Raw genomic sequence first — 18,500 nt, 5'->3', positions numbered from 1 at the left:
ACATAATAAACAGGAAAAAAATCAGAGTCAAGCATAACTGAGGATCTTGTGGTTCATGACACCAGCACCGCTCCACATGATGCAGATGTTCCAGTGACCAAAGCTGACATTATTGCTCTGATGTCAGAAGAGAAGCTACTAAGATCAGATTTTGCCAAAGCAATGTCAGATTTCAATGGTGAGATAAAATCTTTAAAAGAAGGTGTGCCTCAGAATGAGAGTCATATAGGTGAACAAATAGACTTGACGACTTGATATTGCAGAAAGATGAATACTTTGGGAAAAAAATGACTGCTGGTTTAGAAGAGCGGCAAGATGATTTGGAAAACAGGCAATGTTGCCTTTTGGGAGTACCTGAGTCTACAGAGCAGGAGGACACATTTACCTTGGATAAAGAAATAGATGATCACATAATGGATAAGGAAGGAACGCAGATGCTTAAATCGGAAAGAGCCCTCAGAGCATTTGGAAAAGAAGGAACAGATGATAGGATACCAAGAGTGATTATTGCTTGCTTTCATGATGAACAAGAGCTCAAGAACAAAATAAGAGGCAAAGACTTTGTTCATTTTAAAGGTCATCAAGTTCGAATATTTTCAGATTTATCTCAATACACACTTGTAAGGAGATGTAGTTTTAAACCCTTAAGGGTTTTAAGAGAAAGAGGTATTAGATATAGCTGGAAATTCCCCTTTCCCTTAATTTTCAGTGAAGGGAAAAATATTCTTTCACTGCTGTTGAAGAGGGAATAGAATTTTTAGAAGATATGATGTCTTCAAATAAAAACCCCACAAGTAAGCATTCCTCTGCTAGAGATAACTGGACTGAAATGCTGTCTAAAGCTTGGAAAACTCCAGACAGAAAAAAAGTGTCATCTAATACAGGGACTGTTGAACAACTTACGGAGATGGAATTCCTGCCACAAGACCATACAGGCTGAGAGTTCAATATTACACAGTCCTGACTAATTGATAAGAAATAAATACAGAAGACTGTGTTCCGTGTTTTGTTTTTTGCTTTGTTTTACTTTCTTTCTTTGCATTGCTTTCTTTTATTCTTCTTTATGTGTGTTCTTTCTTTTCTTTATGTCTATATACATATGTTTGTATGTATTTTTAATGGTTTTTTCAAGGTATATATAATTATAAGAAAGTAGATATAAAGGGGGAAAATATTTGAAAAAAAATGATATAGTTCCATAAGCTGTTTCAAACGTTTGTGTTATAAATTTTGATTAATCCCAGACGGGTGCATTCCTAGGTTTGCCTGATTTTGCAATGGGTAATTTTGGGATTAGACCAATGACTGGGAATTTAAGGGGGAAGGTTAAAGATATATTGAATGCTGAGATTTGTTTATGGGAAATGATATTAATTCTAATAACTATTTTTGTAGCATAATATTTTTTGGGTACACTGAGAACACTGTCAATGACAAAACTTCATATAATTATTACCTAGGTAAAAATTAGAGATTATTTTGTTCAAGCTAAATTTTTATTAGTCAAATGAATAGTCTTAGGGTAATAACATGGAATGTATCAGGATTGAAGTCCTCAATCAAAAGGAAAAAAGTTTTAAAAATTCTTAGTAAACAAAAGGTCAAGATTACTATAAGTCAAGAAATCCATTTAAATGAGAAAGAACATGGGTGGGTAGTTATTCTCTTCTTCAGGGGCCAAAAAGGCAGGTGTGGCCATCTTTTTTCACAAATCAATTCCTTAAGAAGTTGAGAAGGAAATTCAGGATGCTTCTGGGAGATATGTTATTGTAATTGAGAAAATTTTGAGAAAAGCTGATATTGTGCAATGTTTATGCTCCTAATTCTTATGATCATAATTTTTTCTACTTTATTGGAATAAACAACTTTAAAAGATGATATTCCATTATTGATGGGAGGGGATTTTAACTGTGTTCCAGTGACCAGCAATGGATAGATCGGGTAAAACACATTCAAATGGTATTAGTGATAGTAAAGGTATTCCATTTTTATGCGATAATTTACAAATGGTTGATACTTGGTGAGTTCTACATCCCTCTGAAAGAGATTTTACACATCTCTCTAAGGCACACATGATGCAATATAGAATAGATTATATTTTTTTTGCACAGTTTTATTTTCTAGAATAACTAATGCTGAAATTGGCCCTTTAGCTATCATTCTCCAGGGTTGATTGATCTGTCAAGCAAAGATGATAAAAAATAAAAAAACTTGTACATTTCCCTGTTATCTACATTCAGATCTAGTCTTTAAGGACTTTTTAGTGACCAAATGGAAAGAATTTGTAGAATTTAATGCAACACATACTGCAGATCCTGTTCTGTTCTGGGAAACAGCTAAAGCAGTAATGTGAGATAAAATTATTACCTTTACAGCTAGACAAAAACATGATATTAATAAAAAGATTTTGGATTTGGAAAAACAATTACATAAGATTAAGGGCAAGTTAGCAAATAATCCTTCTAAGGACAACAAAGAGGAATTTATAGCAATTCAAGCTATCCTTAACCCTTTATTGCAACAAAGAGCACAGTCTTCACTGTTATATTATAAGCATAAATTATATAGATTTTGTAACAAGTCTGATAGATTATTAGCTCGTATAATCAGGGGTCAAAGAAATACTAAATATATAACAAAAATTAAAGATAAAGATGGGATATTGCAACACTTCATTAAAGAAATAAGTAATGTGCTGCATGAATTTTACCAGAAATTATACTCCTCAGAATTGGATAATATAAAATCTAGAGAGCAATTTTTAAAAAATCTGTCTCTCCCTCAAATTACAGAGAGACAACTACAAAATGTAAATGCTCCTTTCACTATACATGGAATACAATTTGCAATTAGTGAACTTAAAAACTTTAAATCCCCTGGTCCAAATGGCTTTAGTGCTGAATTTTTTAAGATATTAGGTGAATTTATAGTGCCTTCTCTTATGAATGCATTTAATAAAGCAGTATTAATTGGCAGGTAGAAACATAGAAATGACGGCAGAAACCAAATGGCCCATCCAGTCTGCCCAGCAAGCTTTCATACTTATTTTTCTCATACTTATCTGTTACTCTGACTGCTGAGGTCAGGGCCCTTATTGGTAACTTTTTGGTTCTAATTTCCTTCCACCCCCGCCATTGATGTAGAGAGCAGTGCTGGAGCTGCATCAATGTGAAGAATCAAGCCTAAATGGTTAGGGGTAGTTACCGCCACAATAAGCAAGCTACTCCCATGCCTATTTGTTTACCCAGCCTGTGCGATTTAGTCCTTGTTGGTTGTTTGAATATAAATTCTCTTTTCTTCATTCCCCCCTGCCATTGAAGCAGAGAGCTGCTTGGGTATGCAATGAAAGTGAAGCATCAGGCTAATTTGGTTTGGGGTAGTAACCGCCGCAACAAGCAAGCTACTCCCATGCTTATTTGTGAATGCAGATCTTTTTTCCCACATTTCCTTTTGCCGTTGAAGCATAGTGCAATGTTGGAGTCCATTAACCTTGTGTATGTTTATTGAATAAGGGTAGTAGCCATCATTCCCGCAAGTCACCCCCATGCCTCTTTTCTTCATTTCATTCCATTCACATCCTCAAGACTTTATGGATCCACAGCGTTTATCCCACGCCGTTTTGAAATCCTTCACAGATTTGGTCTTCACCACGTCCTCCGGAAGGGCATTCCAGGCATCCATAACCCTCTCCGTGAAGAAATACTTCCTGACATTGGTTCTGAGTCTTCCTCCCTGGAGTTTTAAGTCATGACCCCTGATTCTGCTGATCTTTTTCCAACGGAAAATGTTTGTTGATGACTTTGGATCATTAAAACCTTTCAAGTATCTGAAAGTCTGTATCATATCACCCCTGTTCCTCCTTTCCTCCAGGGTATACATATTTAGATTCTTCAATCTCTCCTCATAAGTCATTCGATGAAGACCCTCCACCTTTTTGGTCGCCCTTCTCTGGACCGTCTCTATCCTGTCTCTGTCTCTTCTGAGATACGGTCTCCGAACTGAACACAGTACTCCAGGTGAGGCCTCACCAAGGACCTGTACAAGGGGATAATCACTTCCCTTTTCTTACTCATTATTCCTCTCTCTATGTAGCCCAGCATTCTTCTGGCTTTAGCTAACGCCTTGTTGCATTGTTTCACCGACTTCAGATCGTTAGACACTATCACCCCAAGGTCTCTCTCCTGCTCCGTGCATATCAGCCCTTCACCCCCCATCGAATACATTTCTTTCGGATTTCCACACCCCATATGCCTGACTCTGCATTGCCACTATCCTCTAATAAAGCCTGGATCACACTAATTCTAAAACCTGACAAACACCCTGAACATCCAAGCTCTTATTGCACCATTTCTCTTATTGATCAAGGTGTTAAATTGTACGCAAATATTATTGCAAATAGATTTAAACAGGCTGAGCCCTATAAAGAGTCTCTCTCTCTCTCTCGCGTGGAAAGTTATGCCGGTAACATACATGCGCTGGCTGAGGAAAATTCGGAGTTAGGTGCATCAGTGCTGGCCCCACCTCTGGAGTGCCCATGCCTGCCCCTTTCCTGCCTACTTTTTCTGGGTGTGTGTACATGAATGAACGCACGTCCCGGCTATTAAAAATTTGTGTAGCTCCTGCATGGACCACTTACGTTCGTATGTGGCTGTTTTTGCACGTGTAAGGCTTTTAAAATTTACCTCTATTTGAATTCAGTTTTGGGGATTAACAAAAATGCTTTTGCAGTCTATTCTTTTGACCAATTTTGCCCCTTCTTCAAAAGGACTGACAGTTTCTACAGCTTATAAGGTACTTTGTAATTTACAATCAGTAAATGCTTTGGATAAACTTGTAGTTAAGTGGCAGGCAGATACAGGTATTGAGGTAGTGGCCCATACTTTGGACTGGGGTTTTAAAAAAAATTAAAACTTTGACTGAGAATATAGCCTTGAGAGAGAGAGAGAATTTAAGATGATGCACAGAATATATATACCCTCTGTTCAAGCATTCTGATAAATGCCCCAAAGTTTTAATAAATAAGGACACTTATATCCATTGTATTTGGATGTGCACTAAGATAGATGAGTCTTGGGACCACATTTTGCGTGAGTTAGTTACCATGGTTAAGTTTACACTCATTAAATCATTACAACTCTATATAATGGGAATACCAGAAAAAGATTCCTAAGGAAAATGTTAACCTTTTTCTTCAGAAATGTCTTCTAATAGCTAGAAAATGCATATTGTACAAATGGCTAGATGATACAGCACCTAATCGAACAATGTGGAGAATATCACATTTGTCTGGATAAAATGGCACACCACAGAGTTGGGAGAAATTTCTGCAAATATGGCAATCCTGTATTAATATAAACCAAACTTGCAATATGATCTTTAATAGTTATCCAATGAAAAATAAAATTAGTTCATTGTTTTTTTTTAAATTTAAATCATTAATAGTTATAGTTTATATTTAAATTAATAGACTACATTCTAAATTCTTATTTATGGTAATGATTAGTATTTACTTTATTAAGAATTAACAAACAAAAAAAGAAATCTGAGATATGTTACCCTTTTATTTCTTTTTGGAGAATGATAGGGTTGGGGTGTGGGAGGGGAAGTGAATTTATTAGTTTTTATAGTTCTTATATTAATACTTACTTTTACTATTTTTTGAAATAGACTTTAAAAAAGAAGGGAGGGACTAATATTGTAGTTAGGGTAAATTGCAGCAATCGCAACCATAATCAACCACTAGCTCTCAGAAGGATTGGTCCCCTATGGGGTGAAACAAGCTGTGATCAAACCAATCCTAAAAAATAAAAATGGCGGAACTGACGAATGGGACAATTTCCGGCCAATATCCAACTTGCCTTTTATCACTAAAGTTCTAGAAAAAGCTGTGTTATCCCAACTGGAAAACTACCTAGAAGACAATGATATTCTATACCCAAACAAATTTGGATTCAGAAAAGATCGCTCAACTGAAACTTTACTAATATCTCTAATAGACCCTGTACTACAGGGGTTTAACAATGATGAATCTTACATCCTGGTTCTATTAGGTCTAACAGCAGCCTTCGACACTGTGGGCCATACCCTGCTAAGCCATCAGATGAAAAAAACTGGAATAGTCTGAAGTTTTCTAAAATGGTTCTCCTCCTTCCTAGAAGATAAGACATTCCAAGTCAAACTAGGCAACCACATATCTGATATATTCCATATCGATACAGGTATCCCCCAGGGTGCAGCACTCTGAGCAACATGTTTCAACATTTATATGCTTCCTCTGTGTGCTCTACTAGCAAAACTAAGAATCAACCTCTTCATATAGGCAGATGACATACAGTTCTACATTCCATTTTCCAAATCAATTGAAAATACATCATCGACACTCACATCATCCATGAAGGCAATACAGCAAGAACTGTCGCAGCTTAAACTAACTCTAAACACAAAAAAACCCTGAAATCGTATGGTTAAGGAGAATCTCACCTATAGGTAATCCACCACCCCTAGACCTGGGTAACTTTCACATTACCCCCTTCGAACAAGTAAAGGACCTAGGAATACAGATTGATGAGAACATCACAATGAAAAATCACATAAACAAATGAATTAAAACAGGATACTCCAAACTGCAAATTTTACATCGGCTGAAACCTCTTCTAACGTTCCAGGACTTCTGCACTGTTTTACAAACACTAATATTCTCAAACACTGATTACTGCAACTCCCTATTCCTAGGCCTATCGATAGGACTTTTAAAATCACTACAATTACTACAAAATATCTCAACAAGACTTTTATTAGGAACAAAGACATTTGACTACATCATTCCCTCGCTGATAGCTCTACACTGGCTGTCTGTACAATCCAGAATCCATTATAAAGCACTAACACTAATTTTTATCATCAATAACAGAAACCCCTGCTTATTGGGCATGAATCTCCATCCATACATACCACAGTGAACTCTAAGATCGCAAAACAAAGGACTATTAACTGTTCCAACAACGTGATGTACTCATCAAACGCAAATAAGAGACCAAATGTTTTCCATAGCACGACCCAGGTTGTGGAATTCTCTTTCACAAATGTTACGTCTAACAGAAAGAGCTTCAAACATGAGCTGAAAACCTGGCTCTTCAAAAATGCATACGATCTAACATAAAATATCAATATGCAGAAAACTACAGGATTATAAGCATTGTTAATATTAGAAGAATGAATGATAAGTATTGAGTGATGTAAAGTGCATTATGAAAACTCTATGACTAATATATGAAGACTATTTAAATAGAAATTGGGGTAGATTTTAAAAAATACATGCAGGTGTACATGTGCTCCTGCGCGCATGTTATAAAATCAGGCAATGGTACGTGCAAGGGGATGCACACTAGTGCACCTTGGATGCGCCGATGCCTGCGGCCTTCCCCCGTTCCCTCCCCCTAGCCTGACCTTCCCACCCCTTCCCCTAGCCTTTCCGCCCCCTAACCCTAAACTAACTCCCCCCAAATTGTTGTCTGAACTTTTGCGCCTGCCTGGAGGCAGGCACAGGTTGCGTACGCTGGCAGGCTGCCGGCACGCAATCCTCCAACACAGCAGCAAATGGCTGCTGTGTCGGAGGCCTCGGGCCCCGCCCCCAGACCGCCCCGCCCCTTTTGTAAATCCCCGGGACTTAGACGTGTCCCGGGGCTTTACGTGCGTCACTGGGCCTTTATAAAATAGGCCCGACACATGTAACCCCTTCTATGCCGTAAGGCTTTGAAAATCAGCCCCTTTATGTATCACAAATGACCTTCCTAGCTCTCCAGTTAAGTTTTAGATGTTATATTTACCTAGAATATGAATGTCGCTTTTGTAAACCGTTGTGATCTTCTTTTGGAATGATGGTATATAAAATACATAAATAAAATAAATAAATAAAGGCTACATTTTCAAGGTTTGCGCGCGTGGCTGGGCATTGTGCGCACACGGCAGAATTTTTAATGGCCCACGCACATAAAATACGTGGCGGTTATGTGCGTGGTCGGGCCTTGAGTGCGCTGCATGCATATTAAAAGGGGTCCGGCCACATGTTTAAACCCTGGTACATGAACAAGTGCTGGGCCCTGAAAAGGGGTTTGGCCGGGGGCGTGGTCTGGGTGGGACGGAGGCCGGCTGGGACAGCGGCCATTAGCAGCTGTTCCGGGGAAGCATGCGCTGGTAGCCGGCCGCATGTGTGACTTGCTTCTGCTCCTGAGGAGCAGTAAGTAATAAAATAGAAAATTTAGGGAAAGATAGGTAGGTTTAGGGGGAGGAGAGGAGAGGGGAAGAGGGAGGAAGTGTAGGTAGGTGTGTAGGAAAGTTCCCTCCCAGTCCGCTCTTTAATTGGAGCGGACTGGGAGGGAACTGGGGAAGGCCTGATTGCGTCGCCGTGGATATTTTACGAAAATTTGACCCCTGTGCACCGCCCACACATGCATGCACAGCCATCCGATTTTATAACATGCGTGCCCTGATGCGCACATGTTATAAAATCGGCAAGTCCATGTGCGCACGCCAGGAACCACACGCATATGGATGCATGTGCACTGCTTTGGAAATCTACCCCTAATTTTATAACTGTTATTATCTTTTTCTAATTGTTATTGGAGTACATTTGATACTGTATTTATCACCTGCTCATTGCAATTAGTATCAGTTGATTTTATATTTAAATACTAATAAAAATGACTGAACATAAATTGCTAAAGTATAAGGTACCATTCGCCTCTTATCACTTTTGCTACTCCAGATAATAAAGCTACTCCTCCAAAAATTCTATACTTTGTTGTTCCTTTTTTCTAATTGTTGTTGGAGCAAATATTGATACTGTATCTTGTGTTTATCATCTGCTCATTACAATTTTTAACAGTTGAGGTTATATTTAAATACTAAGAAAAATGATTTAACATAATATTTTACACTTTTTTAGTTAAAAAGTGTATGGTAGGATAAATCTTCTGGTCAGTTTCAATGCAGTGACTGCTCTTTCTTTAAATAATAATTATATTTTCACACATGCATGGTTTGGCATGACTATAAGAGTGTGTATTGTAAAATAACAATCCGTGTCTTTGTTGACAAGGCAATGCTGCAGGAGAAGGGCCCCTCTGAGAGCCAGGAAGGCTTTGCCGCAGACCCAGTTGCTGGTCATGCAGAGTCTGCCACCGGATCACCTGTTCTGGGGGTAGCAGGTCTGAGCAGTGCCCAGAGCCAGGACTCAGAGCAGGTAGGTGAAGTAACTGCTACGCTGATCAAACTCTTGCCAAGTGCAGTGTACTGTCAGGTTTCAGCACTTGGAGAGCCAGTATGGTAACCAGTATACAGCTTACAGCTGTATACTGGTTACCATAACCATAAACTAATGCCAGTACAGGGCTGCTTGATTCTCTGCACCAGTGAAAATTCCTGTGGAAAGGATTCTCATTGCCCAATCTCTTTCTGGCCTCCTGGGTATCAACATTTTGTTATAGGACTGATTACGTTCACCTCCTCCTGCATTGTGTGAGATCTTACTTTTACAGTGTGTATATTATCGCACATTTAGCTAGTACTTCCTGGGTGTGAAATTGTTAAGTGTGGCATTACTGAACCTGAATAAGAATAAAATGTGTTCTCTAGTTTCAGTAACTATGGTATAATGAGTACTTAATTGCAATAAGCGCACAATATATAAATTCCTACAGATTGGTACTTGGCAGTCAATTTGTATATAGGACCACTGTCCTGGGAGCCCCTGTATCCCCCCTCTGCCCCCCCCCCCCTGTCCTCCAAAATACAGCATGTGGCATATTTACCTGTCTGAACCACAGGGAGAGTAATTCCAAAAAGCCCGCATAGGACTAACCTCTGCAGCTACTTTGAACAATTTGAGAGTGTCTGCAGTATGCACACAAAGACACACTGGTCCCAAGAAAGCGTATCTTCATTTGCATAGATTTACAGGCGTAGATCCTTTTCCTATCCTAGAGCACCTTTAAGAACACCATTGGCCCCTGGTTGATTTTTAAAAGGCAATTTTCTCTCATTATCTACGTTTTATTCACTTACGTCCTTCTGAGAATCAAATCCAAAAAAGTGTTATAAGGGATAACAAAAAGAAAGTGGGTAGATGGATTCAGAAACTTCATTGGCATGATGATTTTGCATGGGTTGCCAAAGTAATCCGTTATTTATTTATTTTATTTAACTATTTTTATTCTGCTTATAGCTATAAACCATGCTAACCAGATTACAATAAAAGTAAAATCATAACAATCAAAGATAAAATATAATAAAATAAAACATTAAAATATACAATCAATTAAATTAATAAAAGAAACATCCTAGCTACTACCAACTGCTGTATTATTTAAAAGCTTGTGAAAACAGATGTGCTTCTTTGACAACAGACAGACAGATGACTATACCACCTCTCCTCCAAGCTTGATAGCACAAGATAAACCAATAAGAAAAGAATTGCAGAGCAATTTGTATGCTAGCTTTGATTCAAAATTGAATTTGCACTAGATATATACATTTAATGTGAAACATTTTAATTTCTAGCTTTTATACATATATACTTATCCTGAAAATTTTAGTTGCTGTAGGTTGAATGGAGATAATATGCATGTACATAGATAAAGTGAATATAGAAACCATTTTTTAAAATAAAATAAACTGCTAAAAGGGAAGTGGAAACTCCTTTTTATTTTAAATGTATTTTAAAAATATTTTACACTTTTGAAGGATATTATTCAAATATTCTGTAAATCAGAGCTCCTTGTGGCTAACCTGATATTTTGGGGTAATGATTAATCAAATATTTGCCTAGGAAGCTTGCTTTTAGCCTCAAGTATGAGCTATCATAGACTATCTGATTCCATATCAAGACTGAAAAGCCATAGTCTAGCAATCACATGACAGAGGCATCCTTTCACAGGGCTTGGACTGAAACAAAAGATATCAACCCGCCCCCTTCTCCCCTTCAGCCCACGGAAATCTTAGAGAAAGGCTAGTAGCAAAATATGCTTCCCAATGCAGCATTAGAGAGTGATCATAAAACCAGTAATTTACTGTCATTGGCACAGATGGCTGTATTTAAAAATGTTTCCACTTGTTCTCTACCGTTTATGCTCCCCTTTTAAGTGCAGGCACTGCTAGAAGGTTCGGGGGGGGGGGGAGGGGATTTTGAAGTGCAGTTTATAGGTCTTTAGCCCGGTGATTTGCTTATGCGAGAAGTGGAAAAAGAAAATCCTGAAGCCCCTTCCAGCCTCTCTGGAGTTGCAGGTATTGTCATCAGCTGCCTTCATAGCTGCTGTAAGAGATCCCTCCTAATGCAGGAGAGGGAGAGAGTAATTCCAGGCAGGCTGGGCATGAAAGTGAAAGGACAACTTAGTATGGAACGAGTCCCCAGAACCAGCTTAGTATGGAACGAGCTTAGTATGGAACGAGTCCCCAGAACCAGCTTAGTATGGAACGAGCTTAGTATGGAACGAGTCCCCAGTACCAGCTTAGTATGGAACGAGCTTAGTATGGAACGAGTCCCCAGAACCAGCTTAGTATGGAACGAGCTTAGTATGGAACGAGTCCCCAGAACCAGCTTAGTATGGAACGAGCTTAGTATGGAACGAGTCCCCAGAACCAGCTTAGTATGGAACGAGCTTAGTATGGAACGAGTCCCCAGAACCAGCTTAGTATGGAACGAGCTTAGTATGGAACGAGTCCCCAGAACCAGCTTAGTATGGAACGAGCTTAGTATGGAACGAGTCCCCAGAACCAGCTTAGTATGGAACGAGTCCCCAGAACCAGCTTAGTATGGAACGAGCTTAGTATGGAACGAGCTTAGTATGGAACGAGTCCCCAGAACCAGCTTAGTATGGAACGAGCTTAGTATGGAACGAGCTTAGTATGGAACGAGTCCCCAGAACCAGCTTAGTATGGAACGAGCTTAGTATGGAACGAGTCCCCAGAACCAGCTTAGTATGGAACGAGCTTAGTATGGAACGAGTCCCCAGAACCACAAATGGACCTTGCAAAGACCCAAGAGCTGAAGAAACTTGTGGGGTTTTTTTTTCCTCTAGAACTGATGAATTGAATAATTTAATTACATGCTGTGATAAACAGTTCCTGTGTGTGAAATTCTTGACAGTTGCGCCAGGACACCGTGCCTGAGGAGATATTTCTTTGGAATATTGTTAAATAGAATACAGCAATGTGATTAGCTAATTGAAGCAAAATATTTCATTGATTCCAGGGCACAAACCGCTCTTACAGTCAGCCCAGCCTTTTATAGCAATATAAATCACAGACTTGACACTGCTCCTCCATCATCGCAGGCTGTTATAAATGTAGACGCAGTGAAACAGAAGACATCCTTCAGAGATACCACACCATATTGTGGATTTTATTCAATAAAATGTTTTTCCCATATTGGGAAAATATTGGGCAGAAGGCCCAATATTTCTTTGATGTATAAGATATCTTAAGGTGTTAGAGAAAAAAAATCACATATTCGCAATTACTAGGAAGTACTTAAAGAAAAAAGAAACCCTAATTTTTTCCCTTCTACTGTACATTCAACATCCATGGAAGCAAGGCCTTGATTTCTGTGGTCCAGAGTCCTTAAGTCACCCTGATTTGCTTTTCAGTTTTGTGCTAGCATTAGCTCAGCATTTCCCTCGCACTGAAGTGAATATGTTATGTTCCAAGCATGCAAAATGCTATTTCGAACAGTTCATCCAGAACTGAAGGGGCTGTTATCGCACCCTGATTTTAATAGCCGGTTTTCAAAATGCTACCACCTTCAAATGTGACCTGACCCTATCTGAATGTCATTTTTAATGTTCACCAAACCTGCCGAATGGCAGGACCCCTGGTGTTAGGCACAGAGATATGGAAACCCCCAGATAATGAGTGCATCGTTTACAGTAAAATGGAACTGTAATGGCAGGCAGGATGGAAGAGCCTTACAGCAGAGAGAGAACCTTCTGGAAAATGTTGACTGCACTTCCATTCACTTTTATATAGCCAGGAATCCATAGTTATGGCTCTACCTAAATTGAGTGTGAGAATTTACTAATTTAGGATACAGTTCAATAGATTTTTGTTAACAACTATTTTTATTCAGTGCTCTATTACAGTTCTATCTTAAGGATATATTTATTTTACTGTTTTTATGCTTATAAAATGGACTTTACAGAGTGATTTACATAATCCCAGAATGTTTTAGTATGTGTAGGTTATCAGCAACTCCATACGATATTTTTAAATTTAATGTCTGTCATAAGTAATGAGGTAAAAAGCTATTTTGTTTTTGTGTTGGTGTTCAAATAATTTGTCCATATTATTAATTAGGTGCCATGCTATTTCATACTACAGACACATTTTAAATTGAAAATTCACTCAGGATAGATATTAAAATGTGCAAGGATTTATGCTTTGGATGAGCACACATGGACTTATAGTACAATAGATAAAAGATGTATCTAGGTGTCAATCATATTACTAAATTGTTTGTGGCTCTTGAGGACTGGACTTGGCCACCTCTGGCACAGTATATTGCTGGATGGAGCAGTGTGCTCTGCAGTCATTGCACTGTATAGTAAAAGTAATGAAGGAAGGAAGGAGTGCTGTTTGGCCCCTGCTTTCCTGTAGGTTGGGGAGGGATAGGAAAGAGCATTATTTTTAACACCTCCCTCAGTATCATATAGCTGGGATGACCTACTCCAGTCCTCAAGAACCACAAACAGGCTAGGTTTTCAGGTTATCCACAATGAATATGCATGAGATAAATTTGCAACCAATGAAAGCAGTGCATGCAGATATCTTTCATGACTATTCCTTATGGATTATCTGAAAACCAGGCCTGTTTGTGGCTCTTGAAGACTGGAGTAGACGGCAAGAACAGATTTTGTAAAAACAAATCTTACAATTTTTACTTTGGAATGAAGATTTTTTTTTTTGTAGGGAGGTGGTCATTGGCTTTAATAATAAAAAAATTCATTCAGTTATATAAACTGAGGGCTTGATTGGGTTTAACTCTAGAAATAGTTGCTGTAGTGACTGACAAGTTATTGATGATTTATCCTCAAAAAATGCCTAGAAAGAAATTGTGGTAGACAATTGGGAATATAAATTGAAAATAATATGGGGTAGATTTTCAAAGGGTTGCGCGCGTAAGATACGTGCGCAACCCCCAAAAACCTACCCCTGCCTCCCCCTGCACGCGCTGAGCCTATCTTGCATAGGCTCGGTGGTGCGCGCAAGCCCTGGGACGCGCGTATGTCCCAGGGCTTCGAAAAATGGGCGGTCTGGGGGCGGGGCTGTGGGCGGAGCCACGGTCCGGGGGCGTGTCCGGGGGCATAGTGGCTGTCCGGGGGCCTGGCCAGCCAGCGCGTGCAAGTTACACCTGCAACTTTCTCAACAAAGGTAGGGGGGGGGGTTTTAGTTAGGGCTGGGGGGTGAGTTAGGTAGGGGAAGGGAGGGGAAGGTGGGGGTGGGGCTGGAAAAAAAGTTCCCTCCGAGGCCGCTCTGATTTCGGAGCGGCCTCGGAGGGAACGGAGGCAGGCTGCTCGGCTCGGCGTGCACAGGTTGCACAATTGTGCACCCCCCCTGCGCGCGCCGATCCTGGATTTTATAAAATGTACACGCATGTTATAAAATCGGGCATAGATTTGTTCGTGCCACATTGCGCGAACAAATCTACGCCCGCTCATATGTTTTAAAATCTGCCCCTATTTGTTTTACTCATATTGAAGAAAGAGGTGATGGAGGCCAAAATATGAAGTGTTCTGATGCACATCAGTCTGTTTAGCATTTACAAAAAGTCTCACCCTATTTTTTTTTCCATTTTATTTGTGTTTAGACAATAGAAAACATCAAAGTGTATCTCCATGAGAGAGAGCTGTGGAAGAAATTTCATGAAGCTGGCACAGAGATGATAATTACTAAAGCTGGAAGGTTAGTGGGAAACTTTCTTCTTTTGGCTAAAGCAGCTGGGCCTGCAGTTTCCAAAGAGGATACAATTGCATGGTCATTGTGACCTCTTTGCTTTCTGTTTTGTATTTGCTTTTTACAGTTTGTAATTTATTCTGCATGGTTGTGACTCATGTAATGACAACTTCATCTCACCCCGAGGCCAATACTATGTCCTCCCATGGCTGGTACTGGAAAAAAATGTCTGCATTACTTTGCCATCCTGAAGTTTTCCAAGTATTTTTTCACTGGGTGGGCACAGCTTCTCCTTTTATTTTTCAGTTTCAACCTGGAAATAGCTTCTCTTTTTCCCCTTCCTATACTCTATATTTAGATGGGTATGAATTCTCCCATAGGATTCTGTCTTATTGACTTTAGAGTTTACGTGGGTCGCATAACAATGGTATAAAATATTTGTGTGGGGCCTTTCTAAAGAAGTCATGTCCTGCAGCCTAGAAACCACCGGCTTTTCATTTCCAATGCAAGCATTCTTAGAAGTGGAGAATTTTAGTATGGGAAAAATATTTGGGTGTTTTGGAGGTTGTGACACTTTTTGAAGCCCAGCAACGATGATGCACTACAGGAGCTTTTGAAAGTACCAAGGTCCCCCTAAAAGCACCAGCAGATCAATCCCATAGAAAAGGATTAGACCTCTTATTAACTGAACATGGAAATAAACGTTAGTGTGGGGTACAGTCAGGTGAACTTTTAGATGTGTAAAGGCAGACAACTGGATCAACTGGACAAAGATGTGGAGCTATAATGTACAGGTCAGCAATAAATTGGGGCCAGATTATAAACAATAACAGTTCATTTATGAACATTTAGCACAATATAACCTGCAAGAGGGGTGGAATATAAAGTTAAGAAAAGTAAATACCTCCACGTTTGTATCTGACAAATATTCCTTAAATATTGAGAAATAAGGGTCAACCAACAAACTGTGTGCGCAATTCAGAAAAAAAAAATTATTCAAATTAGGGCCCACGGTAAAAAGAGGGGCTAGGGACACTAGTGCGTCCCTAGCATCTCTTTTTTGACAGGAGCGGTGGCTGTCAGCGAGTTTGACAGCCGACGCTCAATTTTGCCAGCGTCGGTTCTCAAAACCGCTGACAGCCACGGGTTCGGAAACTGGACGCCGGCAAAATTGAGTGTCCAGTTTTCAATCCGCAAGCCGCAGGCCGATTTAACATTTTTTTTTTAAAATTTTTGATTATTTTTAACTTTTGGGACCTCCGACTTAATATTGCCATGATATTAAGTCGGAGGGTGCACAGAAAAGCAGTTTTTACTGCTTTTCTGTGCACTTTCCCGGTGCCGGCAGAAATTAAAATGTGCGGCTTGGCTGCACATTTTACTTACTGAATCGCGCGGGAATAACTAAAAGGGCCATCAACATGCATTTACTTGTTGCGGGCGCTATTAGTTTCCGGGGGGTTGGATGCGCGTTTTCCGCCCCTTACTGAATAAGGGTAACGCTAGCGCGTCAAAAACGCGCTTCCAAACGCGGGTTAACAGTGCACTCCGCCGGAGCAAACTGTACTGTATGGGCCTGTATGTAGGTAACTTTCAAACAGGTGCACATGTGCGTGCGATTTTAAGTGGACGTAGGCCTATGCGCTCAAATCTCACTTCTATCGTGTAAGGTGGGGGATTTTAAAAGATGCGCGTGCCGACACCATTGTCAGTTTTCCCAGTTCACTCCCAGTTCGCCCAGGTAAGGGACAGGACATCCAAACCCCCCTGGTTTAATCGCCTCACTTCTCCCCTGGGAGCCCCGACACTTAAAACCCCGACGAGTTGCCTATTTATCTTTATTTTATTACTTACACCTCATCCATAGCAGAAGTAAAGTTACGCGGCAGAGGACCCTGGCGTGCGCCACTGCGCGCAAGTATTTAGGCACTAATTTCACTGAAAATCCAGGAACGCTCATGTCCCACTCCTTTTTTTTGGAACTTTTTATTTGTGCGCTGAGGGGTAGATTTTCAGAGACGCGCGCACTTCCTGGCGCGCACACATGGACACACCAATTTTATAACGTGTGTGCCAGTGCGCACGTTTTAAAATCGTTGGGCCGCATGCACGCGCGTCCCGGATTTTGTAATCAGCGCACACAAGGAGGGGTAAAGTTTTGTAAATTCATGTGACGCCGCTTCTTGGTCTTCCCCAGTTCCCTACCCCCTACCCTAACCTCCCTTCCCCATCCCTAATTCCTCCCTTTTTTTCCCCCTTGTTCTTTAACTTACTTCAGGGCCCGACTTCAAGTAAGTTGCGTGCGCCGGCAGCTGGCCAGCAATGACTGCCTCCCCGCCCAGGACTCGCCCCTGGGTCTACCCCTTCCAAGAGGCCCGGCAGCTCTGCGCGTAACGAGGGTTACGCGCATGGCCGGGCCCCTTTGAAGATGCGAGCGGCACGCACAAGGCCTGGCCACATGCGTAACCTCCATTCTGTATGGGCGCACACGATTTAAAATCTGGCCGATAGTGGGAAATACACGTGTACAAGCTTTTAAAATCTGCTCGGCGCACACCATGAGTATCTCCCGGTTTTGGCACGTGCCGGGCTTTTAAAATCCACTTGTATATTTTTTTTGTAGCTTGGAGTACTAAAGAAATGTGAGAAATCAAGTTTCAATAAATGGAATATTTTATTTCTTTGTGAAATTCATAGAACTCCACCTTACATTTCATTTACTTGGCCTTTAAGAACGTTTATCAAACAAGTCAATGAATTGCTACGAGGGTGGAAAATAATTTATCTGATGAAAGCTGGAGGTCTTCCTGTAGCAGCTGGCATGAGGAATCATTTTATTTTATTCAGGTGGATGCTGAATCCTGTACAGCAGTGCCTCTCAACCCAGTCCCCAGGCCACACCTAACTAATCAAGTTTTCAGGATATCCACAATAAATATGCATGAGTTAGATTCGCATAAAATTTAAGATGGTGCAAGGGAGGTTTGCAGGATTGTGCTGGAGGAGGTATTAGGAAGGCAATGGCAATACGAATTAATTCCACTAGTTCCATTAATTGCTGAATTTTTTTCATTTATGGATAAAAAAAAGAATCCTTCCAAAATTGTATAAATCTCTTATGGTTTAGTGTCTCCAAATGGGTTTGTTTGCACAACCTATGACAGGAATGAACCTTGCTTGTAAGCCATGGGGTATTGTGGGTAGCAATTCAAGCTATTAAATAATCTCTTCTGTAGAGGACATGCTGTTGTCAGTTTTAGTGCATATATCATGTTCAATTAGGGTGACCAACTGCCCTGTTTTTCGACTGGACAGCCCGGTTTTGCAGCCTGTTGTACAGGGTAACTGGACACTGTCAAACCCGGTCAGGCCTGGCAGCACTCCAATCTCCTGCCTGTTTTCGGGGCTCGGTTTGACTCTCCTCCTCCTCTGCCTCTCCTACGGCTTTTGCTGCACTTGTTGCTACTTTGTGCTGTAGACCTGGGAGTTGCAGAGGCAGAGGAGAGTCAAACCGAGGCCTGAAGACCCCAGGTAGGTATAATCTGTCAAGGGAAAAA

The 18,500-nt window shown here is 40.4% G+C and overlaps 1 protein-coding gene across 2 annotated transcripts in view; it reads left to right on the top strand.

Annotated features, from left to right (window-relative positions):
• The window catches only part of TBX4 (T-box transcription factor 4), a 113,445-nt gene that overhangs the window by 15,900 nt on the left and 79,045 nt on the right, over positions 1 to 18,500 (top strand). For both annotated transcript variants that reach the window (XM_029613656.1, XM_029613655.1), the window contains exons 2-3: positions 9,098 to 9,241; positions 14,858 to 14,952. In XM_029613656.1, coding sequence (XP_029469516.1) covers positions 9,101 to 9,241; positions 14,858 to 14,952 — 236 coding nt within the window. In that variant the 5' untranslated portion in view covers positions 9,098 to 9,100. The remainder of the gene's footprint in view (positions 1 to 9,097; positions 9,242 to 14,857; positions 14,953 to 18,500) is intronic.

Source organism: Rhinatrema bivittatum, chromosome 8 (assembly GCF_901001135.1).
Source record: "Rhinatrema bivittatum chromosome 8, aRhiBiv1.1, whole genome shotgun sequence".
In the NCBI taxonomy this organism is placed as follows: Eukaryota; Metazoa; Chordata; class Amphibia; order Gymnophiona; family Rhinatrematidae; genus Rhinatrema; species Rhinatrema bivittatum.
This window is presented reverse-complemented; position numbering and strand designations above follow the sequence as displayed.